General features: G+C 67.8%; 3 protein-coding genes across 5 annotated transcripts; all 3 read left to right on the top strand.

Annotated features, from left to right (window-relative positions):
• Positions 1 to 1,623: 1,623 nt before the first annotated feature.
• On the top strand, positions 1,624 to 6,809 carry MSL1 (MSL complex subunit 1). Its single transcript, XM_065731606.1, is given in 9 exon segments — positions 1,624 to 2,384; positions 4,292 to 4,343; positions 4,346 to 4,514; positions 4,846 to 5,225; positions 5,864 to 5,928; positions 6,132 to 6,199; positions 6,287 to 6,411; positions 6,483 to 6,555; positions 6,628 to 6,809. Coding segments are annotated over 9 exon segments (1,599 nt in total). The 5' UTR covers positions 1,624 to 1,808; the 3' UTR covers positions 6,719 to 6,809.
• A 971-nt stretch (positions 6,810 to 7,780) lies between these two features.
• CASC3 (CASC3 exon junction complex subunit) lies at positions 7,781 to 14,571 on the top strand. Of its 2 annotated transcripts, none has more exons than XM_065731607.1 (13): positions 7,781 to 8,028; positions 8,234 to 8,261; positions 8,529 to 8,566; positions 9,531 to 9,689; positions 9,765 to 9,916; positions 10,189 to 10,365; positions 10,511 to 11,193; positions 11,962 to 12,026; positions 12,143 to 12,257; positions 12,763 to 12,861; positions 13,177 to 13,391; positions 14,150 to 14,275; positions 14,450 to 14,571. In XM_065731607.1, the coding sequence occupies exons 1-13, from the start codon at positions 7,786 to 7,788 to the stop codon at positions 14,489 to 14,491; spliced, it is 2,142 nt and encodes a 713-aa protein (XP_065587679.1). In that variant the 5' UTR covers positions 7,781 to 7,785; the 3' UTR covers positions 14,492 to 14,571. The 2 variants fall into 2 exon arrangements, with proteins under 2 accessions (XP_065587679.1, XP_065587680.1); XM_065731608.1 differs by having other exon boundaries at positions 14,153 to 14,275.
• A 1,116-nt stretch (positions 14,572 to 15,687) lies between these two features.
• On the top strand, positions 15,688 to 21,243 carry RAPGEFL1 (Rap guanine nucleotide exchange factor like 1). 2 transcript variants are annotated; one of them, XM_065731609.1, is made up of 15 exons: positions 15,688 to 16,115; positions 17,222 to 17,300; positions 17,511 to 17,661; positions 17,731 to 17,828; positions 18,380 to 18,492; positions 18,890 to 19,057; positions 19,155 to 19,252; positions 19,360 to 19,482; positions 19,571 to 19,749; positions 19,835 to 19,925; positions 20,024 to 20,074; positions 20,272 to 20,359; positions 20,437 to 20,501; positions 20,643 to 20,697; positions 21,038 to 21,243. In XM_065731609.1, exons 1-15 carry the CDS (start codon positions 15,734 to 15,736, stop codon positions 21,160 to 21,162), a joined length of 1,866 nt encoding a protein of 621 aa, XP_065587681.1. In that variant the 5' UTR covers positions 15,688 to 15,733; the 3' UTR covers positions 21,163 to 21,243. The 2 variants fall into 2 exon arrangements, with proteins under 2 accessions (XP_065587681.1, XP_065587682.1); XM_065731610.1 differs by lacking the exons at positions 20,272 to 20,359; positions 20,643 to 20,697; positions 21,038 to 21,243 and having other exon boundaries at positions 20,437 to 20,505.
• Positions 21,244 to 21,850: the final 607 nt, after the last annotated feature.

Raw genomic sequence — 21,850 nt, forward strand, 5'->3', positions numbered from 1 at the left:
GCTTCCAGACCCCGCACCCCGGCGTTGGCTGCAGCCGCCGTCTGTGGCCGCGCATGTGAGCGGCGCTCCCCGTCCCTCCTCCTCCTCCTCCTCCTCCTCCTCCCCCCCCCCCCCGCACCCCGCTCCGCGCAGCTCAGTGTCACGTGGCGGCCGCATGTGAGCGCTGCTCCATTTTTAGCCGCCCCGCGCGCCCCGCCGCGCTGCAGAGCCATGTGCGGGCGGCTGCGGGTGCACGTGGGGCTGCAGCAGCGCTGCGCAGAGTGCGGGGGGGGGGGGGGGCGCCGTGGGGCAGCCCCATACGTGTGGGTCTGCGGAGGAGAGTGCCCTCTGTGTGCGTGGGGGGGCGGCCGGGTTGCGGGGTTTGTGCGGGGAGGGGTTGGGGGGCGATGTGTGTGCGTGTGTGCGTGTGTGTGTGTGTGTGCGTGTGCGTGTGCATGCAGCACGGCTCTGCAGGGCTGTATGTGCTGGTGTGAGCAGGACTGTGTGCACTGTGCACGTGCACGGACAGGTGTGTGCGCGTGCAAGCAGCAGGGCTGCAGCTCCTTGCTGCAGGGCGGTGTGTGAGCAAGTGTGCACGTGTGTGTGCAGCGTACGTGCACGCACGTACGTGTGAGTGTGCAGTGGGGCTGCAGTCTCTGCCTGCAGCGTGTGTATGTGTGTGAGCAGTGCGTGCACGCGTGTGCAATGTGTGTGTGCACACAGCAGGGGGTGCGTGCCCTGCAGGTGTCCGTGTGGGGTGGGTGTGCACGCGTGTGCAAGCTGGGGCTGCAGCCTTGCAGTGTGTGCACGTGCTTGCACATGGAAGCCAGGGCTGCAGGCTCCGCCAGCACAGCTCTGTTTACATCCGTGTTTATAGCGGTGTGTGCGTGTGTGCACACGTGCCCGGGGCCGCACTCCCCGCAGCAGCAGCGTGCACGCGCGGTGTGTGTGTGTGTGTGTGTGTGTGTGTGTGTGCAGTGCGTGCTCGCCGTGCAAACACGGGGGGGGGGGGTAGTCCGGGGTGCGTGTGTTCCGTGCAGGCGTGTCAGTGTGCGCGTGTGGCTGCTTGCACGCGTGCCCGGGGTGGGAGGGCTGCGGTCCCCGCGGAGCCGTGCGTGTGCACGGCACACGCAGCGCGCACTCGTGCAATCGGTGTGCGGGCAGCGGGGCTGCGTGCGTGCGGGGGGGGGGGGGAGGGAGGGGAGGGAGGGGGTCCCGGTGCGGGCGGTGGCGCCGCCGCTCTCGGGCGCCCCCGAGCGGCCGCATCCGGGCGGTGCGGGGCAGTGCGGGGCGGGACCCCCCCACCCCCCCGCTCCCACCCCGCACCGCCGCGCACGCGCCCCGCGCCCGGTTTGAAGGTACCCGGGGGGCGGCACTGGGGGCGGCCCGGCCCTGGGGTGGGGGGTGCAGTACGATGGGGGGCAGAGCCGGGAGGAGACGCTGCGAGGGGCGGGGGGGGCTGCGGGGAGAGCCGCGAGGTACTGCGGGGAGAGGCTGAGGGGGGGGGACAGTGTCAGGGGACAGCCCGGGGCTGGGTGGGGGGAAGCGTTAGGGGGGAACCACGAGGAAGGGGCCGCCGTGCGGGGGGGGGCACATCAGGGGCCGCAGGGAGGGGCGCTGAGCGGGCTCCGGGGCGCACCCCCCCCCCCCCCCGCAACCCCCGTCCCGCGCCGCGGGGTTATGAGCGCGGGGCGGCCCCGGTTCCCCTCGGGCCCTCGCGGCCGCGCGCTGCCGTTGTGCCGGCGGAGCCGCGCTATGGCGGCGGGCGGTGGCGGCGGCGGTAGCGGTTGCGGAGCGGCGGTGCGGGGCGGCGGCGGAGGACCGTGAGGATGCGATCCACCACCGCCTTCCGGGCGGGCGGCGGCGAAAGGCCGGGACCGGCGGGGGAGCGGCGGGAGGAGGAGGAGGAGGAGGAGGAAGGAGAGGGGGAGGAGGAGGAGGAGGAGGAGGGCCGCCCGCCGCCCCGCAGGCTCAAGGAACCGCCGCTGGGGGCACACAAGGGCCGGGCGGGAGGCGGCGGGGCTCCGGGGGGGGCTCCCGGGCCGCCGGCCGAGAGCTGTGCCGGGCCGGTGCCGCTGGCCGGCGGCAAGCAGGCGGGCGCGGGGGATGCCAGCGGACGGCCGCGCTTCCAGGCGGTGCTGCCCGGGCGCGGCGCGGCTCCCGCGGCCGCCGAGGAGAGCGCAGGAGCGGGGAGCGCCGGGCCGGGCCCTCCGCCGCCCACCGCCGCCAACAAGTGGAGGAGCGCGGCCAGGAGGAGCGCGATGGGCGCCGGCGGAGGTTCGCCCGGGCAGGCGGCATGCCTGCGGCAGATCCTGCTGCTGCAGCTGGACCTCATCGAGCATCAGCAGCAGCAGCTGCAGGCCAAGGAGAAGGAGATCGAGGAGCTCAAGGCCGAGCGCGACACGGTACGGCGGGGGGAGGGGACCGGGGGGTGGCGGGGGGTTGGGGGAGTGCGGGGATGCGGGGGTTAACGCGGCACGCAGGGGGTTACACCGCCCCCCGCACGGGTTGTGGCACAACCCCCCCCCAAAGGTAAGTTGTTTCCCATGTGGCACCCAAGGGGTTAACTGCCCCCCCCCCACACATACGCGTACACCATGGCACACAAGGGGTTAACGCCTGCCCCCCCGCCCTCCCCCGGCCGTGATGCCCCACCCCCACGCGTTAGCGCTCCTGCGGGGACTTCGTGCCCCCCCCACTCCTGGGGGTTCCCCCTCCCCCAGCTTCCTGCAGCCGTGTAATGCCCCCCCCCCCCAGGTTAATACCCGGGCACTCTCCTCCCATTGTACCACACAGGGGGTCAAAGCCCCCGCCCGTCTGGGAGCTCTCCCCCAGCCCCTCACCCCCCATGGGATGAATTCCCCCCGGGTGGGGTCGGTGCCCCCCAACCGTTAACGCCCTCGGCCCAGACAAAGGCGAGGGGGGGGGTAATGGGGGGTTTGCCCCTGGGCCTGGGTTGGGGGGGGGGGCTGAGAGCCCGGGGGTACCGGCGGGGGCACAAAGGGCGGGGGCGGGGCGGGACGGCGGGGGTTAACGGGCCGCACCCGTCGCCATAGCAGCGGCTGCGGGGGGGGGGCGGGGGGGCCGGGCCTTAAAGAGCCCGCGGTGCCTCCTGGCCCCGCCGCCCGAGGGTTAACTTAAAGGGGCCGCGTCAGCGACGGGGTGAGGTGTTTATGGGGGGGGGGGGAGGAGGGAGGGCTGCGGAGCTCCGTTCCTCCGCCCCCGCGGCTGCCGCAGCCGCACAGAGCTCACAGCGAGGGCCGGGCTGTGCTGCCGCATGGCCCCCCGGCACAGCTGCTGCAGAGCTGGCACCTACTGCAGCATGTCCCCCCCCCCCCCCCCCGCGCCCAGCCTCAACCCAGTGCTCCACGCGGGTGGGAATGCTCTATCTGCATTGCCCCCCCCCCCCTTCCTCGTGTGTATACCCCACGGATGCGGTGCCCTCTGAGGCCATCCTGCCCTTCATCCCCCCCCCCCCCCCGAGGTGGTTGTGCTCTCAGGGCTGTGTTAGTGGGGAGCACCGACCCCAGTGCTGTGTGCCGTGGGGCTGCCAGGCCCCCCATCCCCTGTTCTGTGCTGCTCTGCTCTCGCCTCCCGGTCCCAACCCTCATCTGCACGGTTGAGGCAGCAGCCTAAAAATACCCCCCCCCCGCAGCCCAATGCCTGGAGGGGCTCTGGGATGGATCTGCAGCAAAACACATCTCTGGGTGTCCCGGAGCCGGGGGGTTCAGCTCTGCTGCAGAGCCCAGCACGGCTTTCCAATAGAGGCTGCATCTCATTACGAGCTGTGTCCTGGAGCCCGAGCGCTCGCGGAGGGATGCGGTGGAGTTGGAGCGGCTGTGCCATCGCTGCTCGTCACGTGCCAGCTCTGTCACAGTGCCCTTGGCAGCAGTGCTGGGTGAGGGGCAGCCGGGCAGTGCGGGGCCACCCTGTGCTGCTGGGGCACCTCGGGCTGTGTGTCTGAGTGTTACATCGTCACCCCTGCCATGTCAGCACAGCCCTGAGCTCTCTGCCTCCCGTCTGCAGCTCAGGAGAGTGAGCACGAGTTAGAGCCCGCAGCATCCTCGGCCTGTTGGCTCTTGGGGTGCAGGGACAGCACTGGGGCTGTGGGTGCCCCCTGGGGGCTCCTCACAAACACTTCCTCCCCCCTCTTGGAAGCGCTCTGTTGCCTGAGTAAAAGCCAGGGCAGGCAGGGCTCGCTGTGGTCAGGACGTAGAAAGGTGTTGCAGTCCTCCGTGTGCTGCGATGGCAGAGCTGTGCGCACCCCTGCCTGCCCACACCTGAGCCGTGCTGTTCTGTGCTCTGTGTTCAGCTCCTTGCGCGCATCGAGCGCATGGAAAGAAGAGTGCAGCTGGTGAAGAAGGACACGAGAGAGAGAAGCACAGGATCTTCCAGGGCTTCGAGGTGGACGAGAAGGCCGAAGCAGAGACGTGCGAGAAACTGCCGCTGGAGTGCCCGCAGGAACTGCTGGAGCCCTCACAGACCCTTCAGCCCAAGCACTTCCCCTATGGCCGGAATGGGAAGGGGCACAAAAGGTAGAGGAGCTGCGGGTGGGGCGAGTGGGAAGCGTGGGGAAGCGTGGGGAAGTGTGGGGCTCGCCCAGCTCGGTGCTGCCTGCGGATTTCCCTTTCTCCTGCCTCCGCTGCCGGGCTCGGTCCCATTGTGTTTGCCCGTTCCGATGGCAGTTCAGCTCTTGATTAAAACCCCGGGATGTGTTGGTGCTGCCTGGCACTCCACGCCTCCCCCGTGTGTGTGGGTGCTCTTAAAGCAGCGGTGGCACAACCGAGAGGGAATACAGCTTGAAGCTGTGGATGGAGCAGTGGTGTGCGGGGCCGGGGCAGCTCAGCTCTCCTCTCTCTCTTGCAGGAAGACGTTCGGGAGCGCGGAGAGGAAGACGCCCGTGAAGAAGCTGGTGTCCGAATTCTCGAAGGTGAAGGGTAAAAGTCTGAAGCACTCTCCGGTGAAAGACGACTCGAGCGGCTCTCTGTCCGAAACTGTTTGCAAACGAGAACTGCGGAGCCAAGAGACTCCAGAAAAAAACAGGTCGCTGCTGGAGACCCCGCTCAGACCCTCCGCCCCACTGAAGGGCCCCAGCAGCCACCCCAAGGAGAAGGGCTTCTTCAGCGAGATAGACGATCTGCCCTACCTTTCCACCACGGAAATGTACTTGTGTCGCTGGCATCAGCCCCCCCCATCACCGTTGCCGTTACGAGAGCCCTCCCCAAAGAAGGAGGAGACTGTAGCAAGTAAGCCATGGAGAGCCCGTGTGCTGGGGTGCATTGCCTGCCCTGGGAGCACTCAGCCCTTCCCCAGGGCCGGCACAGAGCGGCGCTCTGGACACCGTGGAGATGTGGAGCAGATTGTCTGCACTGCCCGAGTGCTCCGGGCCCCTTCTCTGGCTCACACTGCCCGTGCTGGGGTCGGGCAGGGGCTCTGGGCCCCGCTCCGTGTGTGTCAAACCACCCTGGTTTCCAGCACAGCCTGCGTGCCCCTTTAAGCACAATGCGAAGCAGCTTCCTGTTTGTGGCTGGGAGACGTGTTTGGGGGTTGGCTGTGCCCCGCTGGGTGCCAGGCCCCAGAGCACAGCTTGTCTCGGTGAACAGAGAGCCCTGGGCTCTGCGAGGTGCCCAGCACACAGCGGTGGGAGCAGGGAGGTGCTGGGTGGGCTGCATGGCCAGCTGCCTGCAGAGCTGGACAGCAAAATGTCTGTGAGCGAGGGGACCTCTGCATTCCCCCCCAGTGCCTCAGGTGTGCTGTGAGAGGCAGGGCAGCTCCCAGCCCTCGTGCTGCAGCTCCAGGGCAGCCTGCCTGCAGCCTTCTGGGGGCACAGAGCGAGCCCACGGTGCCCCTGTGCTGGGTTAACATCTGAACCTTCCCCCTGCAGTTCCATCTTGGAGGGACCATGTTGTGGAGCCCCTGCGAGACCCCAACCCCTCAGACATCCTGGAGGTACGTACGAGTCACAGCTGCCCTGTGTGTGACTGTCACCCTTTCCTCATTTGTCTTAAGCCACAGAAGGGTTCCTCTGGGGCTGCGGGGCTGGAGGAGATGGCGCTGTAGTTTGGGACAGGCAGGGGGTGAAGGCACCTGCAGTGGGTGAGAGGGCCGAATCGGTGCTGGGGGAGTGCCCATCTCTCTTTCTCTTTACACAGAACCTCGATGACAGCGTGTTTTCCAAACGGCATGCAAAACTGGAGCTGGATGAAAAGCGAAGGAAAAGGTGGGAATAGGGGCAGTGCTGCAAACACAGCTCCTGCCAGCACCCCGCAGCTCCTTACAGCCCAGCCCGTGCCTTGCTGTTTTCCAGATGGGACATCCAGAGGATCAGGGAACAAAGAATTTTACAGCGACTGCAGCTCAGAATGTATAAACGGAAAGGAATTCAGGAGTCAGAGCCTGAAGTTACCTCATTTTTCCCTGAGCCGGATGATGGTGAGTGCCTGGAGGTGCGGGGGCACACAGGGAGCGCTCTGCAGCTCTGTGACACTGTGTCTCTCCCGCAGTGGAAAGCTTGCTCATCACCCCCTACCTGCCTGTCGTTGCCTTTGGCCGCCCCTTACCCAAACTGACCCCACAGTGAGTACGGAGGGGCACTGGGGGGGGACGGGGACGGTGCTGTGGGGTGCTCAGCACCAGCTCTGCCCGCAGGAACTTCGAGCTGCCCTGGCTGGATGAGCGCAGCCGCTGCAGGCTGGAGGTGCAGAAGAAGCAGACTCCACACCGGACCTGCAGGAAATAGCAGCAGAGCGGAGCCGGGAGCTCTGGACGTTGCTGAGTCCCTGCCCTCCTCGTTGTCGTTCAGGGGACGGTGTTGTTCCCTCCACGCCCTGGTTTTGTTCTCTTTGTTTTCTTTTTAACGCGTTTCAGACTCGTCCCCACCGACTCTGCTCTGAGCTGGGGTTTCTCTCCCGTTCGCGTTTCTCCCTCCTCGACGACCCTCCGTGGGGGTGGGAACTTCCCGTGGGTCCCAGCGTGCCCCTCCCACGGCGGTGCCCTCCCGCTCCCCGGGGAAGCCCCGGAGCGGGGCCGGCGTTGCGCTGCGTTGTTCCGGCCGAGGCGGGAGGGCGGAGCGGAGCCCGATGCTGCGCCCCATCCGCCGCCGTTCCCGTGGAGTGGCTGTAACGCGGTGGGCGGAGGGTTCAAAAAGGAAACGAAAACAGAACATGTTTTTCTGTGTGTGTGCGTGTTTGTGTGTGTGCGTGCGTGCGTGTGTGTGCGAAATAGAGATCCTCTGCGCACAACGTGGGTTCTTTTTTAATTTAAGCCTTCTGAGGGCGGCAGTGGCCACCGGTCCCCCCCCCCCCGCCCCCTTTTTCTCTCCCACGCGGTTTCTGAGGGCGCAGCGCTGCCCACAGCTGCGCGGGACGGCTCTTATTAAAAATGCCAATTAAACAACACGACCCCCCCCCCCCCCCCCATTTCGTGCGTGCAGGCCTGGGCCTGCTCCCGGGCCGTCCCCGCGTGGCTGCGTCGCTGTAAATCCCCGGTGCTGACTCAATGGAGACGTTTTTGTTTATTCGTTCGTTTTTTGTTTTTTTTTTCTCTTTTTTCAATAAAAGCGGAAAAACAACGGCTGCGTGTCCACGCGTGTCACCCCCCCCCCCCACCGCGACCTCTGACCTTGCGCCGTCAGCGCACGTCACGTCACTTTCCGCTTCCGGGTCGTGCCCTCGGCGCGCCCCCGCCCCCTGCTGGGGGGAGCGGGAACTATCACGTGACGTCACCGCGCGCGAGGGCCGCCGGGAGCCGTAGTCCGTTCCCGTGGTGCCCCGCGCCGCCCCCCCCCACCCCGGCGCCTGCCCCAAGATGGCGGACCGGCGGCGGCAGCGCGCCTCGCAGGACAGCGAGGACGACTCGGACTCGGCCGCCTCCGACAGCGGGGACTCCGCCGCCAGCGCCGCCCGCTCCGGTTCCGGTTCCGCTTCGCCGCGGCCTTCGCACCGCCCCCCGCGAGGCGCCGCCGGAGCTCTGAGCGCGGGGCCGCGGGGCCGCGGGGCCGAGAGCGCCGCCGGGGGGGGGGCGGCCAAGAGCGCTCCGCAGTCCGAATGTGTGAGTGGGGCTGCGGTTCGGGGAGGGGGGGGCTCCGTGCGGGTGTCGGTCCGTCCCGCCCCGCGGGGCCCCGTCCCGGTGTGGCCGGTGCGTTGCTCTCGGGGCTCCCGTTCCCCCCCCCCCTCCCCACGCCGGCGGAGCCCCGCGGGGTGGGACGGCCGCCGCGCTCCGCTCGTTCCGCTGAAGCGCATTTCCCCCCCTGCAGGAAAGCGAGGACGGCATCGAAGGGGACGGTGAGTGACGGATGCGCGTGCGGGAGGAAAGGCCGCGTCCCGCAGCGCTGCCGCCGTGCTCCGGTCCTGCACGTGAGGGTGCGGGGGGTGCGGGTCACCCCCCCCTCCCCCGTGTCCCCCTGCGTGGGGCGGTGTCCCTCGGGTGCCCTTTGTTCCCCCGCTGTGGGGCCGTGCTGTGTGGTGGCTGCTGGTGGCCCGGCGCTGCGGTCAGAGGGAGCAGTGCTGCTCTTGCTGCCCTGACCCCGCGCTCCTTTTTCTCCCCTGCAGCGGTGCTGTCGGATTATGAGAGCGCAGAGGACTCGGAGGTAAAGCGGAGCGCGTGTCCGATGTTGGGAGGGGGCGGGGGTGGGGGTGGGGGCGGGGGTGGGGGGGTTCTGTTGGGGCCCTCTTTAACGCAGCGCTCCGTTCGTGTCCTCGGGCCCCTGTGCTGTGTCCGACACTCACTTCGTGAGCTGTGTGTGTGCTGCAGCCGTCGGTGTGAGGGGGGAGCGGGTTCTCTAGGTGCAGCCCCCCCCCCCCGTCCGGTCGGGGCAGGGCGGGTGTGAGTGAATGCAGGAGCACGGGAGGGCTGAGACGGGCGTGGAAGAGGGCGTAGGAGGGCGGCTGCGGTGTAATTAGTTGAAATTAAAAGCTCAGTGCCGGGCTGGGAGCATCCCAGCTGCATCCCCGGTGTCTGTGTGCGGCCCTGGGATGTGCTGGGAGCACCTCCCCTGCGTGTGCTGAGCACTGTGCTCGGGGTGCAGCCCACGGCAGCACGCTGCCCCGCGTTCGTAGAGGCGTTCTGGGGAGCAGTGCCTCCTCAGGAAGGTGTTGTGCCCGTGCTCAGGTGGGCATCGGTTTAACACCAAAGCCTCAGAGTAAAGCGGATGGGATGGGAGCTCCTGGAGCAGCCCGTGCCCTGGGGAGGAGGAGGGGTCATCTCCCGGGGGTGTTGCATCACCGGCGTGCCAGGATGGCTCTGTTCCTGCGCCTAAAAATAAGGCCCCGTCTGGGTTTCCCCGGCGTAAACAAAAGGAGCAGTTGATGTGCAAATAGGCTGTGTTGAAAGAGAAAAATAGAGCAGCCTTTTCGTTAATCGCACCGGGCTATTTTTAGTGGCTATCCCAGGCTCCGGGAGGGTGAAATGAGGTCACGCTCCTGCGAGCAGAGTGCTCCCAGTGAGTCAGCCCGGCAGGGAGCGTGGGGCTGCGTGGGTCCTCGTGGGAGAGAGGGACAGCCCAGCAGTGCGGGGGGAGGGGGGGGGGGTGAGTAAAACCGGGGCTCTTCCAGGCAGAGGAAGAGGATTACAGCGAGGAAGAAAGTGCCAAAGTGGAACTGAAGCAGGACAGCAACGATTCCTGCGAGTCTGCAGCAAAAGCAGAGAAAGGGGATGAGAAACACGACTCCAAGGGCACTGTAACCGGTGAAAGGCAAAGTGGGGACGGGCAGGTAGGTGTCCCCTGCTCCGGGGGGGCTCCTGGCGGCGGGACTGCTGCAGTGTTAGGAGCTGCCTGCTTTTGACAGGAGAGCACCGATGCTGTTGAGAATAAAGTTGGGAAGAAAGTTCCCAAGCACCTGGACGACGATGAGGACCGGAAGAACCCGGCGTACATCCCACGCAAAGGGCTCTTCTTTGAGCACGACCTCCGAGGGCAGACGCAGGAGGAGGAGGTCAGGTACGTGACGGTCCCCAGCTCCGGTGGTGCTGGTGGCACGTGGGATGTGCTGGGAAGGAGTCAGCAGAGAGCTGCTGTGTTCTCAGGCCCCGCTGTCCTGCCAGGACGCGGTGGCTCTTAGTTTCGTAAAGGAAGGAGTGGGGGAAAGATGAGCAAAGGCCCTCTCTGGCGGGCAGCTGCTGAGCAGCAGGAAGGAGAGGTGCCTGCCGCTGGTTGGGGCCTCCGCGTGCCTCTCCCGGCTGTGCCCCAACCTCGTGCTCCCCGTGCTGCAGGCCGAAGGGTCGGCAGCGGAAGCTGTGGAAGGACGAGGGCCGCTGGGAGCACGACAAGTTCCGCGAGGACGAGCAGGCCCCCAAGACCAGGCAGGAGCTGATCGCCCTGTACGGCTACGACATCCGCTCCGCTCACAACCCCGACGACATCAGGCCGAGGAGGATGCGCAAACCGAGGTGAGCACGGCCTGCCCGGCCCGGGGAAGGCCTCTGCTGTGTGCGCTGGGTGTAGCTTGGGGTGGGGATGGTGCCTCCCGGGGAGGGCTCCCTGCAGCTGCCCCGAGGTGTGGTTCCCGTCCTCCGCACTGCTCTCACCCCTCAGGTTTGGGAGCCCCCAGAGAGACCCGAACTGGTCCAGCGAGCGGCCCAGCAAGCCCCCGCGGCACCAGGGCGCAGACAGCAGCTCGGCTCCTCCACGAACCTTCACCAGCAGGAGCTCTGCAGGAACGGGGAGGATGCCCCCTCCCAGGAGCTACCCGAGGGTGGGGGGCTACAAGGAGACCCGGCCAAGCTACCGAGCTTCGGAAGGCAGCGTGCAGCACCCGCCTCGCAGCGGCGAGCAGAGCAAACAGGAGAGCGGCTATCGAGCGAAGCGCGCGGAGCAGAGCCCACCCAGGGACACGTCACCAGATGTGGAGGCAGCGCACGTCCACGGTGGCTCTGTCAGGGATGAGGGTGCTCTGGAAAACCAGGCCGACGCTGCGCTGCCACCGCCGGACAGACCGATCGAGAAGAAGTCTTATTCCCGGGCAAGGAGGACCAGAGTGAAAGCTGGGGACGCGGGGAAGCTGGCTGACGACGTGCCTGCTCTGGAAGGGCTGGCTCCTGCGACACCAAAACCCGTCCAAGCTGAGACGTCCCCCCCAGCAGCCAAGAGCAGCAACTGGGAGTCACCCGCGGAATCCAGCGTGGATGGACTTGAGCAGGAGATGATACAGATGAATCTGACGGAGCAGAACTGGAGCCCGGGGCAGAATCAGTTCATGCAGCCCCGGGAGCTGCGGGGTGAGTGTGTGCCAGCCCCTGCTGCAGCCTCGTGCTGTCGGTCAGAGCTGAGCTGTGTGGTGGTGGAGGTTCACAGGGTGGAGAAAATGCAGTGGGATGGTGAGAGGGGACAAAACAGAGCGTGAAAGGGAGGAAATGAAACGCTGTGCTGTGGGTGAGCTGGGTTAGGGCTCAGGTGGGCATCGGAGCAGGCTCTTTCTCCCTGCCCCGTTTTGTTGAGGAGGGGGAGGGCTGTGCAGCCGTGTGAGTCACAGCGAGCTCAGAGGCAGAGGATAAAGAGCACTGTGTGTGGTTATGGGTGAGGGTGGTGAGTGACTGCTCCTGGAGCCCTGCTGGGGCAGGACGGGCCCGCCCCCCGGGGCAGGCACACTGCAGACCGAGCTGCTTCCCAGCAGCGCCACTTGGTTGTAAGTGCATCGTGTGGCTGGAGGAGGGCGGGCTGTGCTGGGCAGGGGGCAGGCCAAGCAGGGCTCACGATTGTGGAGCATCCGTGCCAGAGGTCGTCCAGATATCATTATCTCTTTAAAGGGTTTTGGTTTTATTTTCTGGGGAGAATTGAGAGTCCTTCCCAAGAGAAATAAAACTGGAGCAAGGAGAAGAAAGCGACCTGCTGCTTTCATAAGCCTCTCCTGGGGGTTAGGTCTGTGGAAGCAGACGGTCTTGCACTGACGTGACGGCACGCAGCGTGGTGTGAGCAGACCCTCGCCTGAGGTGGCAGCTCACTGGGAACACGTGCAGCCCATAATAACCCCTTTGCCTCTTTCTCAGGTATCCCTAACCATATGCACGTGGGAGCCGGGCCACCCCCGCAGTTCAGCAGGATGGAGGAGATGGTAAAGCACGTCGCTGTGGGGGCGGGGAAGCCAAGCTGTGACCCACAGACCGGGGGGGGGGGTGCTCCCCTGTGGGTGCTCCCCTGTGGGTGCTCAGCTCTGCTTTGGCTCCGCAGGCGGTGCAGAGCGGCCGTGTGAAGCGCTATTCCTCGCAGCGCCAGAGACCCCCGGTGCCGGAGCCTGCCCCCCCCATGCACATCAGCATCGTGGAGGGGCACTACTATGACCCACGTGAGTGAGCCCCTCCTGCCCCGTGTGCTCGGGGGCTTTGCTCCCTTTGTCAGTGCTGTGGGGCAGCAGCTCTGAGCCTGTGCCCTGCGGGGGCTCCTCAGGCACTGCTTGGTTTTGTGAGAAGTGAAAGCTGAGCGAAAATCAGAGCAGCACAGAGGGATGCTGAGCAGAAACGGGGGTGGGTTTGGGATTCAGCGTCAGATGTTCCCTGAGGTTCTGCACTGCAGAGGGAATAGGGAGCTGTGCTGGGTGGGAGCTGTGCTGGGTGGGAGCTGTGCTGGGTGGGAGCTGTGCTGGGTGGGAGCTGTGCTGGGTGGGAGCTGTGCTGGGTGGGAGCTGTGCTGGGTGGGAGCTGTGCTGGGTGGGAGCTGTGCTGGGTGGGAGCTGTGCTGGGTGGGAGCTGTGCTGGGTGGGAGCTGTGCTGGGTGGGAGCTGTGCTGGGTGGGAGCTGTGCTGCATCTGCAGTCGATCAGAATGTGGTGGAGCTTTCCCTTCTGTGTTGCAGTACAATTCCAGGGACCAATCTACACCCACAGCGAGAACCCGGCCCCGCTGCCGCCCCAGGGGATGATTGTGCAGCCAGAAATGCATCTCCCTCATCCAGGTGAGCAGCCCTGCACAGCCCCCTGCCCCGGGGGAGCCCCCTGTCCCTGTTCTGTGCCGCGCAGACCTGCTTCCCTGCTGCAGTGGGGCTGAATTCGTGTAACTCAGGAGGACAGACGGCGTGTGGCTGCTGTGGCTGAGATGATCCCGGCTCCTCAGCAGCCCTGGGCTGTGTGGCCGTGGTCCTGGCTCAGCCCTCCCTGTCGTGCCGGGCTGGGCCTTCATTCCCCACTGCTCAGAGCTCAGAAGAGCAGAAAGGAGAGCAGTTGAATCGGGGTGTTCTCTATCTCACCTGCACAACTGTTTCCTCCTGCAGGTTTACATCCCCACCAGACCCCAGCCCCCATGGCCAACCCCGGCCTCTACCCCCCGCCGGTCTCCATGCCCCCGGGGCAGCCCCCCCCGCAGCAGCTGCTGGCACCGACCTACTTCTCCCCTCCTGGAGTCATGAATTTCGGCAGTCCTGGCTACCCGTACCCCCCGGGCGCTCTGCCCCCACCGCCCCCTCCGCACCTCTATTCCAGCACCCAGGTGAGCTCCGCGTGCTGCCTCGTGGGGGAGGGGCTCCGTGTGCGTGGGGACAGCGTTGCTGGGGGGGGAGGGGGGGGAGGAGCCAGAGCCGCCCGGGCGGTGTGAGCAGCACACGGCTGACACGCAGTGGCCGCAGTGCAGCACGGCGCGGCCTTGGCCCCGGGGTCAGCCCGAGCCGAGCCGAGCCGAGCTGAGCCGTGCTGAGCTGAGCCGAGCCGTGCTGAGCTGAGCCGAGCCGAGCTGTGCTGAGCCGTGCTGAGCCGAGCCGAGCCGAGCTGAGCTGAGCCGAGCCGAGCTGAGCCGTGCTGAGCTGAGCCGAGCCGAGCTGTGCTGAGCCGTGCTGAGCCGAGCCGTGCTGAGCCGAGCTGAGCCGAGCTGAGCTGAGCCGAGCCGAGCTGTGCTGAGCCGTGCTGAGCTGAGCCGTGCTGAGCTGAGCCGAGCCGAGCTGTGCTGAGCCGTGCTGAGCTGAGCCGTGCTGAGCTGAGCCGAGCCGAGCTGTGCTGAGCCGAGCCGAGCTGTGCTGAGCCGTGCTGAGCTGAGCCGTGCTGAGCTGAGCCGAGCCGAGCTGTGCTGAGCCGAGCCGAGCTGTGCTGAGCCGTGCTGAGCTGAGCCGTGCTGAGCTGAGCCGAGCCGTGCTGAGCTGAGCCGAGCCGAGCTGTGCTGAGCCGTGCTGAGCCGAGCCGTGCTGAGCCGAGCCGTGCTGAGCTGAGCCGAGCCGAGCTGAGCCGAGCCGAGCTGAGTGTGCCGCTGTGGTGCAGCAGGCGCAGTCCCAGGTGTACGGCGGTGTCACGTACTACAACACGGTGCAGCAGCAGGTGCAGCCCAAGCCCTCTCCACCCCGCAGGACATCGCAGCCCGTGACCATCAAACCGCCTCCTCCCGAGGTACCGTGCCCCCCCCCGTGTCCGTGTGCGGCTGTGCCTCGGGTGGGGGGCACTGCTGTGCTGTGGGGACGCCCTTCTCCCTGCAGTGCCCCCAGAACTGACCCTGGTGGGGCTGCTTTGTGGGGGGGGGGGGGTGATGCTGACCCCCCCCATCTCTTGTATCCACTCCCACAGGATGGCAAAGGCGAGAAGCTGAAGGAGAGGAGCGTCACGTAGGGACGCGGCCGTGGGACCCTCAGCCCCACCCCACGGAGGTCCCACCCACAGCTGTGGGACCGCACTGGGCACCTCTGCCCCTCCCCCACAAACGGCGCTGCCCCCCCCCACTGTGCCCCTCCTGTGACCGTCGGCTGCGGTGCCTCTCCCCCCCCCCCCCCCGGTTTGTTCAGCTCTCCCTCATTGTGCTCCGTTTTTATTTAAGCAGCTCCTCCAGTAAATCTCATTTGTTCCTTTTGGGTATTTGGGATCCGCGTTTCTGCCCCCCCCACCCGTGTAAATTCCCCATTGAAACGAGCGCGGTCCCGCTCCTCCTGTGGGCGGGGGCAGCCGACCCCGCGTGGACACGGACCCCCCTCCCCTCCCCTCCCCCCCCCCCGGCTCCATTGCCACGCATGCGCGGTGCGTGGCGCCTTTGGCGGCCCCGCACAACCGGCCGGACCGGGCTCAGCAATGGGGGGGGTGGTGCCCGGCGTGTCCCGGCGCGTCCCGCGTGGGCCGCCCACGTTCCCATCCTCAGATGATGGCGGTTCGGGACGGCAGTGCTCTGTTCCTCCCCTCCCCCCCCACCGCTGCAAACGGAGGCGGTGCCGGGAGGGGGGGGTGCGCGCATCTCCTTGCTCATTAGGAGAAATAACCGCGTTAATTACGCGGCGCCGCGCTGCCCCCATCCCCGAGCCGAAGTGGGGCAGCGCGGATCTGGGCCGCGTTCCTCCCCCCCTCCCCCAGTACCCCCGTGCCTCAGTTTCCCGTCCCGGTCCCGCGCAGAGGTGAAGGCAGCGCGGGGCTGCGCGTGGAAGGGACACGCGGGGACGCGCTGCGTTCTGCCACCGCCCCCCAATCCCCCCCCCCGCGGCCGTGAGTTGCCAGGCAACGCGGGATGGAGGCGAAGCGCGAACAAAGCCGCAGCGGGAACCCCCCCCCCCCATACCCACGGGCTCTTCCCACGCCGGAATGAAAGAGGGTGGGGGGCGTGGGCTGCACGCTGCGTGAACGCGCCGCGCCGTGGGCGTACGGCTGTGAGCGGGGCTGCGCGGCGCTGCGGCCGAAGAGTGGGGGGGGGCCCACGCGTGATCGCGACGCTCCGCCCGGGGCCGGGGGCGGGCAGGTGCCGGGCGGGGCGGGGCGGTCCCCCCCTCCCCTCTCCTCCGGAGCCCGAGCGCGAGAGCGAGCGGAGCCGCCCCCCCGCACCGCCCCGCACCGCCCCGCACCGCCCATGGCCCCGCGCGGCGCTCCGCGGCCATGAAGCCGCTGGAGAAGTTGCTGAAGAAGCCCAGCGCGCACCTGCCCGCACCGCTGCCCGCACCGCGCCGCCACAGCGCGGCCCCCCCGGAGGAGCCCCCGGGGCCGGCGGGGGGCGAAGGGCGGCGGTTGGAGCTGCGTCCCCCCGAGGTGCCCCCCCCGCCTCCGCCGCCGCCTCCGCCGCGGTCCCCGTCCGCGCCGTCCCCGTCGGATCCGTCCCCGGGGGGGGACCGCGCCGCGCTCAGCCCGGAGCCGCCGCCGCCCCCCCCGCGCTGCTGCTGCCGCTGCCCCCCCGCCAATCCCGCACCCCCCGAGCGCCTCCTGAGCGCCGTTCTCGAACGGCTGCCGGCGGGGGGGGGGCACGGCCGGGGCTGCCGAGCAGGTACGGGGGTGCGGGGGGGATGGGGGGGGGGGGGGAGGACGTTGCGGCACCGCCGGGTGCTGCAGTGCGCGGTGCGGCGGTGCGGGGGGAGCGTGGGAGCCGATGAGCGGGGATGGGGGCGTGCGGGGTTTTGGGGGGGGGGGGACCCGCACCGCGATGGCACCGCGCAGTGATTCCCGGTTAATGTGTAACGCTTTTCCCGGTGCCCCCGTTGACCCCGGGGGCGGCGGGGGGTGCGTGTCCCTTCCGCTCGGTGGGAGCCCCCCACGGAGGTTTGCCTTTCTCCCCCCCCCCCACGGCCGCGGTCGCGCTCGGGGGATGTGATTGGGGGGGGCCGGGGTGGGGCGCACCGAAACCGCGGAGCCCTCGGGGGGGGGCGCGGACTGGCAGCGGCGGCTCTGCGTGCAGTGACACGCGCGTGGGGCGCGGGGGGGGGCGGCGCGTGGGGCGCGGGGATGGATGGTGGCCCTTCTGCCGCGCGTGGTTCCCGCGGGGTCCCCGGACGGTGCTGCAGAGCCGTGGGGAAACTGAGGCACAGTGGGAGGGAGGGAGAGGGCTGCGCTCGGGGGGCGGCGGGGGGGAACGGGGACACGGAGACCCACGGGGGATCCTGGCGGCGGCTCCGCGGGGGCTGCACGCCGGGCGGGGGATGTGCACCTGCCTGAGTTCCCCCCCCCCACCCCGGCCCCACTGCGGGTGGAGGATATGGGGTCCGGGTCTGGCGGTGCCCGGCGGGCGCCGTGCGGGGGGGAGGAGCGGGGTGCCCCCGCAGCCGTGTCCGTGGGGCAGGGTCGGGTGCGGCACTGCGTGTCCAAAGGTCGCGGTGGTGGCACCACTCCCGGCACCGCGTCCCAGTGCCGCCCCAGTGCCCCCAGTGCCCGCCCGGACAGCCCCACTGCGGCGTCCCCGATGTCACCGCCCCAGTGCGGCCCAGTTCGCCCCATCGCTGCTGCCTCAGTTTCCCCACACTGCCCCCACGGTCTCGAGGCGCTGCGGGGCGGGAGGGGCCCAGAGTCAGCGCGGAGCTCTGCGGGGGGGGCGGGGATGGTCCCGGTGCGGGGTTTGGGGTGGGAGTGTCGTGACCGACCCCTGCCCGACCCCCCCAGACTCTCTGCTGGATGACATTGTGCTCACGCACTCGCTGTTCCTGCCCACCGAGCTCTTCCTGCAGCAGCTGCACCAGCAATATCCTCGGGGGGGGCATCAGGGGGCTGCGGGAGGGTGGGCATGGGTGTTTGGGGGGGAGGCACACGGGTGGGTGTGACAGTGACACGGGTGTGTCCACGAGCTTCCGTGCGGGGACATCGGGGGTGGAATTGGGACGGCCGTGGGGAGGGCGTCGCGGGGGGGGGGGAGGTGTCCCGGCCGTGTCCCGGCGCTCCTTAACGCTGCCACGTTCGTGCTGGCGGGCGATGGACCCCCCCCGCGCTGGGAGGACGGGGCCGGGATGCGGCGCAAGAGAGCGGTGCTGGCGGTGCTGCTGCACTTCCTCGAGACCTACAAGGGGCTGCTGCAGGAGGAGGAGAGCGCGGGGAAGGTCATCAAGGTGGGTGTGCCCTCCCCCTCCTCCTCCCCACCCCCCCCCCGCCGCCCCCTAACCCCCCTCGCCCCCCAGGAGCTGTATCTGCTCATCATGAAGGACGCGTCTCTGTACCATGAGCTGGAGGATGAGATCCTGAAGCTGCACCAACTCGTGGAGACGGTGGAGCTGAAGTGAGTGGGGGTCCCTGGGGGTGTTGGGGGGACCCCGTGTGGCGCGTGGGGTCCCCGAGGAGTGCCAGAGGTCTCCGATGTGGAGAAGGGAGAGCAGCACATGGGGTCCTGATGGGCTGGAGGGGGTTCCTGTGTAGTGCATGGAGCTCTCCTGGTGGGGTACAGGGGGTGGTCTGAGTGCATGGGGTCCCCGTGGGGTGCCTGGGGTCCCGATGGAGCTCGGTGGGTCCCCAGGGGATGTGAAGGGTCCTGTGTACTGTGTGGGGCCCTATGGAATGGAGGGCTTCCCCAGAGAGGGTGGTCCCTGTGTAGAGAAGGCTGTTCCCGTGGGGTGTGGGGGTTTCCTGCGTGGGGCACGGGGTCCTGGTGTTGTTCACGGTGTCACTGTGGGGTGTGCGGGGTCCCCGTGGAATCTCCATGGGATACACGGGGTTGTGGTCCCCGGGGGGGGACCCATCAGCCCACAACCAGCCCTATAGTGCAGCAGCGGTGGGAGGGGGGCTCTGTCTGTGGCCCCCGGTGCCCACCCCTGACAGCACACGGTGCCGTAGGGTGCCCGACGAGACGCCCCCCCCCAGCAAACAGGTGAAGCCGCTGTTCCGCCACTTCCGCCGCATCGATGCGTGTCTGCAGACACGCGTGGCCTTCCGTGGCTCCGACGAGAGTGAGTGCCCCGGGACCCCAAACCACCCCGGCCCCATCACACCCCCAAACCACCCTGACCCCATCACACCCCCAAACCACCCCAACCCCATCACACCCCCAAACCACCCCGACCCCATCACACCCCCAAACCACCCTGGCCCCATCACACCCCCAAACCACCCTGGCCCCATCACAGCCCCAAACCACCCTGGCCCCATCACACCCCCAGGGATCCAACCACAGTGACCCCATAACCCCACCGGCGCTCCCAACCGCAGCACCCCACACCCAACTGAGGCTCCGAGCTCCCCTGGCCCTATAATCCCAGCTGGGGGGGTCCCATGCGCCCTGACCCCATCCCCATGTGGGGGTCCCGGCCTGCTGTGCCCCCCAGCTGCCCGTGTGTCCGCCCGCAGTCTTCTGCCGCGTCTACATGCCGGACCACTCGTACGTCACCATCCGCAGCCGCCTCTCGGCCTCAGTGCAGGACATCCTGAGCTCCGTCACCGAGAAGCTGCAGTACTCGGAGGAGCAGAGCGCCCGCGACGACGCGCTCATCCTCGTCACCGTGGCCTCGTCCGGAGGTGGCTACGAGGCCAAGGAGAGGGTGTGGGTGGGGGGGGAGGGGTGATGGAGTGTGGGGTGAGCGCTGACCCCCCCCCCAAATCCCACACCCCACAGAGAAAGCCGTGCTGCAGCCCAGCGAGGAGTGCGTGTTCACCACGCTGGGCATCAACAGCCATCTCTTCGCCTGCACCCGCGACACCTTTGAGTCGCTGGTGAGCACCGGGGGGGGGAGTCCCGCTGCGGGGTGACCCCCGGTCCTGCCACCGCCCCAGACCCCCCCTTCCCCCCCCCCCCCACCGCCGCCACCGCCCCATTGCAGGTGCCGCTCCCGGAGGAGATCCAGGTGGTGCCCGGGGACAGCGAGATCCACCGCGTGGAGCCCGAGGACATCGCCAACCACCTGACCGCCTTCCACTGGGAGCTGTTCCGCTGCATCCACGAGGTGTGTGTGCACGCGGGGGGGTGGGGTGGGACCGCGGGGGGGGAGGGGGGGGTCTGCAGCTCGCCCACCCCCCCACCCTACCCCGCAGTTGGAGTTCGTGGATTACGTGTTCCATGGGGAGCGCGGGCGGCGCGAGACGGCCAACCTGGAGCTGCTGCTGCAGCGCTGCAGTGAGGTGCAGCACTGGGTGGGCACGGAGCTGCTGCTCTGCGAAGCGCTCGGGCGGCGCGCGCATCTGCTCAAGAAGCTCATCAAGATCGCGGCCATGTGAGTGCGGGGCCCGGGGGGGGGCGGGTTGTCTTTTTTTTTGGGGGGGGGGGGAGGGCTGCCGGGGCTCACCCGCTGCCCTCAGATGCAAGCAGAACCAGGACATGCTCTCCTTCTACGCCATCGTCATCGGGCTCAACAACGCTGCCATCAGCCGCCTGCGGCTCACGTGGGAGGTGAGGGTGTGGGGGACCCCCCCCTGCGCCGGCCCCCCCTTCCCCCCTCTCCCACCCCCTTTTTAACCCCCCCCCCGTGCGGTGGTGTTGTCTTGCAGAAGCTCCCGGGGAAATTCAAGAATTTGTTTCGGAAGTTTGAGAACCTGACGGTGAGGGGGGGATGGGCTGTCCGGGGGGGGGGGGGGAGGGGGGCTCATAGCGGGGATATGGGGTGGGGGGGTAAACCTGTAGCAGCAGGGTGCTCCGTGGGGTGTTTGATCGGTGTTTGGTCTGTGGATGGTTGATCGGTGCACTCGGTGTGGGGGGAGCTGCCCACACCCCTGACCCCCCCACTGCCCCCCCCCAGGACCCCTGCAGGAACCACAAGACCTACAGGGAGGTGCTGGCCAAGATGAAGCCCCCCCTCATCCCCTTCGTTCCACTCATCCTCAAAGGTGCAGTGGGGGACATGAGGGTGGGGGTCTCGGTGCTCCCCATGGGGCCCCCCCTCACTTCCCCATCCCCCCCCCAGATCTGACCTTCCTCCACGAAGGCAGCAAAACCCTCCAGGACGGGCTGGTCAACGTGGAGAAGCTGGTGGGTGTTCTGTGCCTGGGGGGTGCACGGTGGGGATGGGGGGGCCCTGGGGCATCCACACAGCATCCCAAGGGTGGAAGTGTGGGGGGAGGGGGGGTCACAGGGTTCTGGGGGGGCTGACAGAGCTGCTGTGTGTCCCAGCACTGCATCGCAGAGAAGGTGAGGACCATCCGCAAATACCGGAGCCGCCCGCTGTGTGAGTGGGGCCTGGAACTGCTGGGGGGCGGGGGGGGCTGTGGGATGGGGATGGGGGTGGGACTGTGGGATGGGGATGAAGGATGTGGGGGAGGATAGGGATTCAGGGTGGAGATCCAGGATGGCAGCATGGGGTGGGTGTGGGTCACAGGATCCTCCATGATGGGGACACGGGGTGGGGAGATGGGATCCGGGATGGGGATCCGGGATGGAGGTGACACCGTGGGATCAGGGACCGAGGTCTGGGACTTGGAATGGGGCCGTGGGCTGTGGGCGCTCCCCTCCTGTGGGGTCAGGGGGGCACACAGCCCCACGCCGTCCTCTCCCCCCACGCTCCCCAGGCCTGGAGCTGGAGCCGTCCCCCAGCCAGCTGCAGACCAAGGCGTACGTGCGGCAGCTGCAGGTGATCGACAACCAGAACCTGCTCTTCGAGCTGTCCTACAAGCTGGAGCCCGGCGGGCAGTGAGCGGCGCCCGCGCGCACTCTGCACTTTGCCCGGGGGTCCCTGGGGCCGCCCCCCCGCGGGCCCCCTCTATTTTTCTATGTGCCCCCGTGTCCCTGCCCCCGCTTTCGCCCCGGGCCCTGTGCCCCCAGAATGTGTATATTTTGTACCAAATGTGTCTTTAATTGTAAATTTATTTTTTAAGAAAAAGGAGGAAAAAAAGGATTAAAAAAAGAGAAAAAAAGAAAGAAAAAAGAGACTGAAAAAAGAGACTAAACAATAAACAGCCACGAGCCCGGGCTGACGTCATGAGGTGCGATTATGACGTCACGCTGCTCTCTGTGACGTCACGCAGGAGCAGCTCTTCCTAAGATGGCCGCAGTGGGGCGCTGTGACCTCCCCAACATGGCGGTCGCAAAACGAACCACGTGATCGCCTCAAAATGGCCGCCCGAATACCGCCGCACGACCTTCTCAAGGTGGCGGATAATAGGCGTAGTTCCTGGGTGGCGACTTGCATGTGCTGTGCGGCTGCCCGCTACCGCAGGGCGCGTCCCCATCGGCGCCTTCTCGCTCCTTCCCGTCCCCGATGTCCGCCGAAACAGCCCAGCAATGCAGCAGCTCCGCGGCACTGCGCCCTTCCCAACATGTCCGCCCGCCCTCTCCAACGCGGCTCTCTGCTCCTCCCACTTCCGCAGCTCGGCCGCGCAGGC

Source organism: Cyrtonyx montezumae, unplaced genomic scaffold (genome assembly GCF_038088225.1).
Source record: "Cyrtonyx montezumae isolate F1298 unplaced genomic scaffold, pur_monq_1.0 scaffold_143, whole genome shotgun sequence".
Lineage (NCBI taxonomy): Eukaryota > Metazoa > Chordata > Aves > Galliformes > Odontophoridae > Cyrtonyx > Cyrtonyx montezumae.

Excerpts from the sequence above, each read along its gene's own strand:
- RAPGEFL1 (XM_065731609.1), top strand. The coding sequence starts at position 15,734 with ATGAAGCCGCTGGAGAAGTTGCTGAAGAAGCCCAGCGCGCACCTGCCC. Across the intron at positions 18,493-18,889 it reads CTTCCGTGGCTCCGACGAGA|TCTTCTGCCGCGTCTACATG; the intron begins GTGAGTGCCCCG and ends GTCCGCCCGCAG. Across the intron at positions 19,483-19,570 it reads TGTTCCGCTGCATCCACGAG|TTGGAGTTCGTGGATTACGT; the intron begins GTGTGTGTGCAC and ends CCTACCCCGCAG.
- CASC3 (XM_065731607.1), top strand. The coding sequence starts at position 7,786 with ATGGCGGACCGGCGGCGGCAGCGCGCCTCGCAGGACAGCGAGGACGAC. Across the intron at positions 12,862-13,176 it reads AATGCATCTCCCTCATCCAG|GTTTACATCCCCACCAGACC; the intron begins GTGAGCAGCCCT and ends TTCCTCCTGCAG. Across the intron at positions 14,276-14,449 it reads TCAAACCGCCTCCTCCCGAG|GATGGCAAAGGCGAGAAGCT; the intron begins GTACCGTGCCCC and ends CCACTCCCACAG.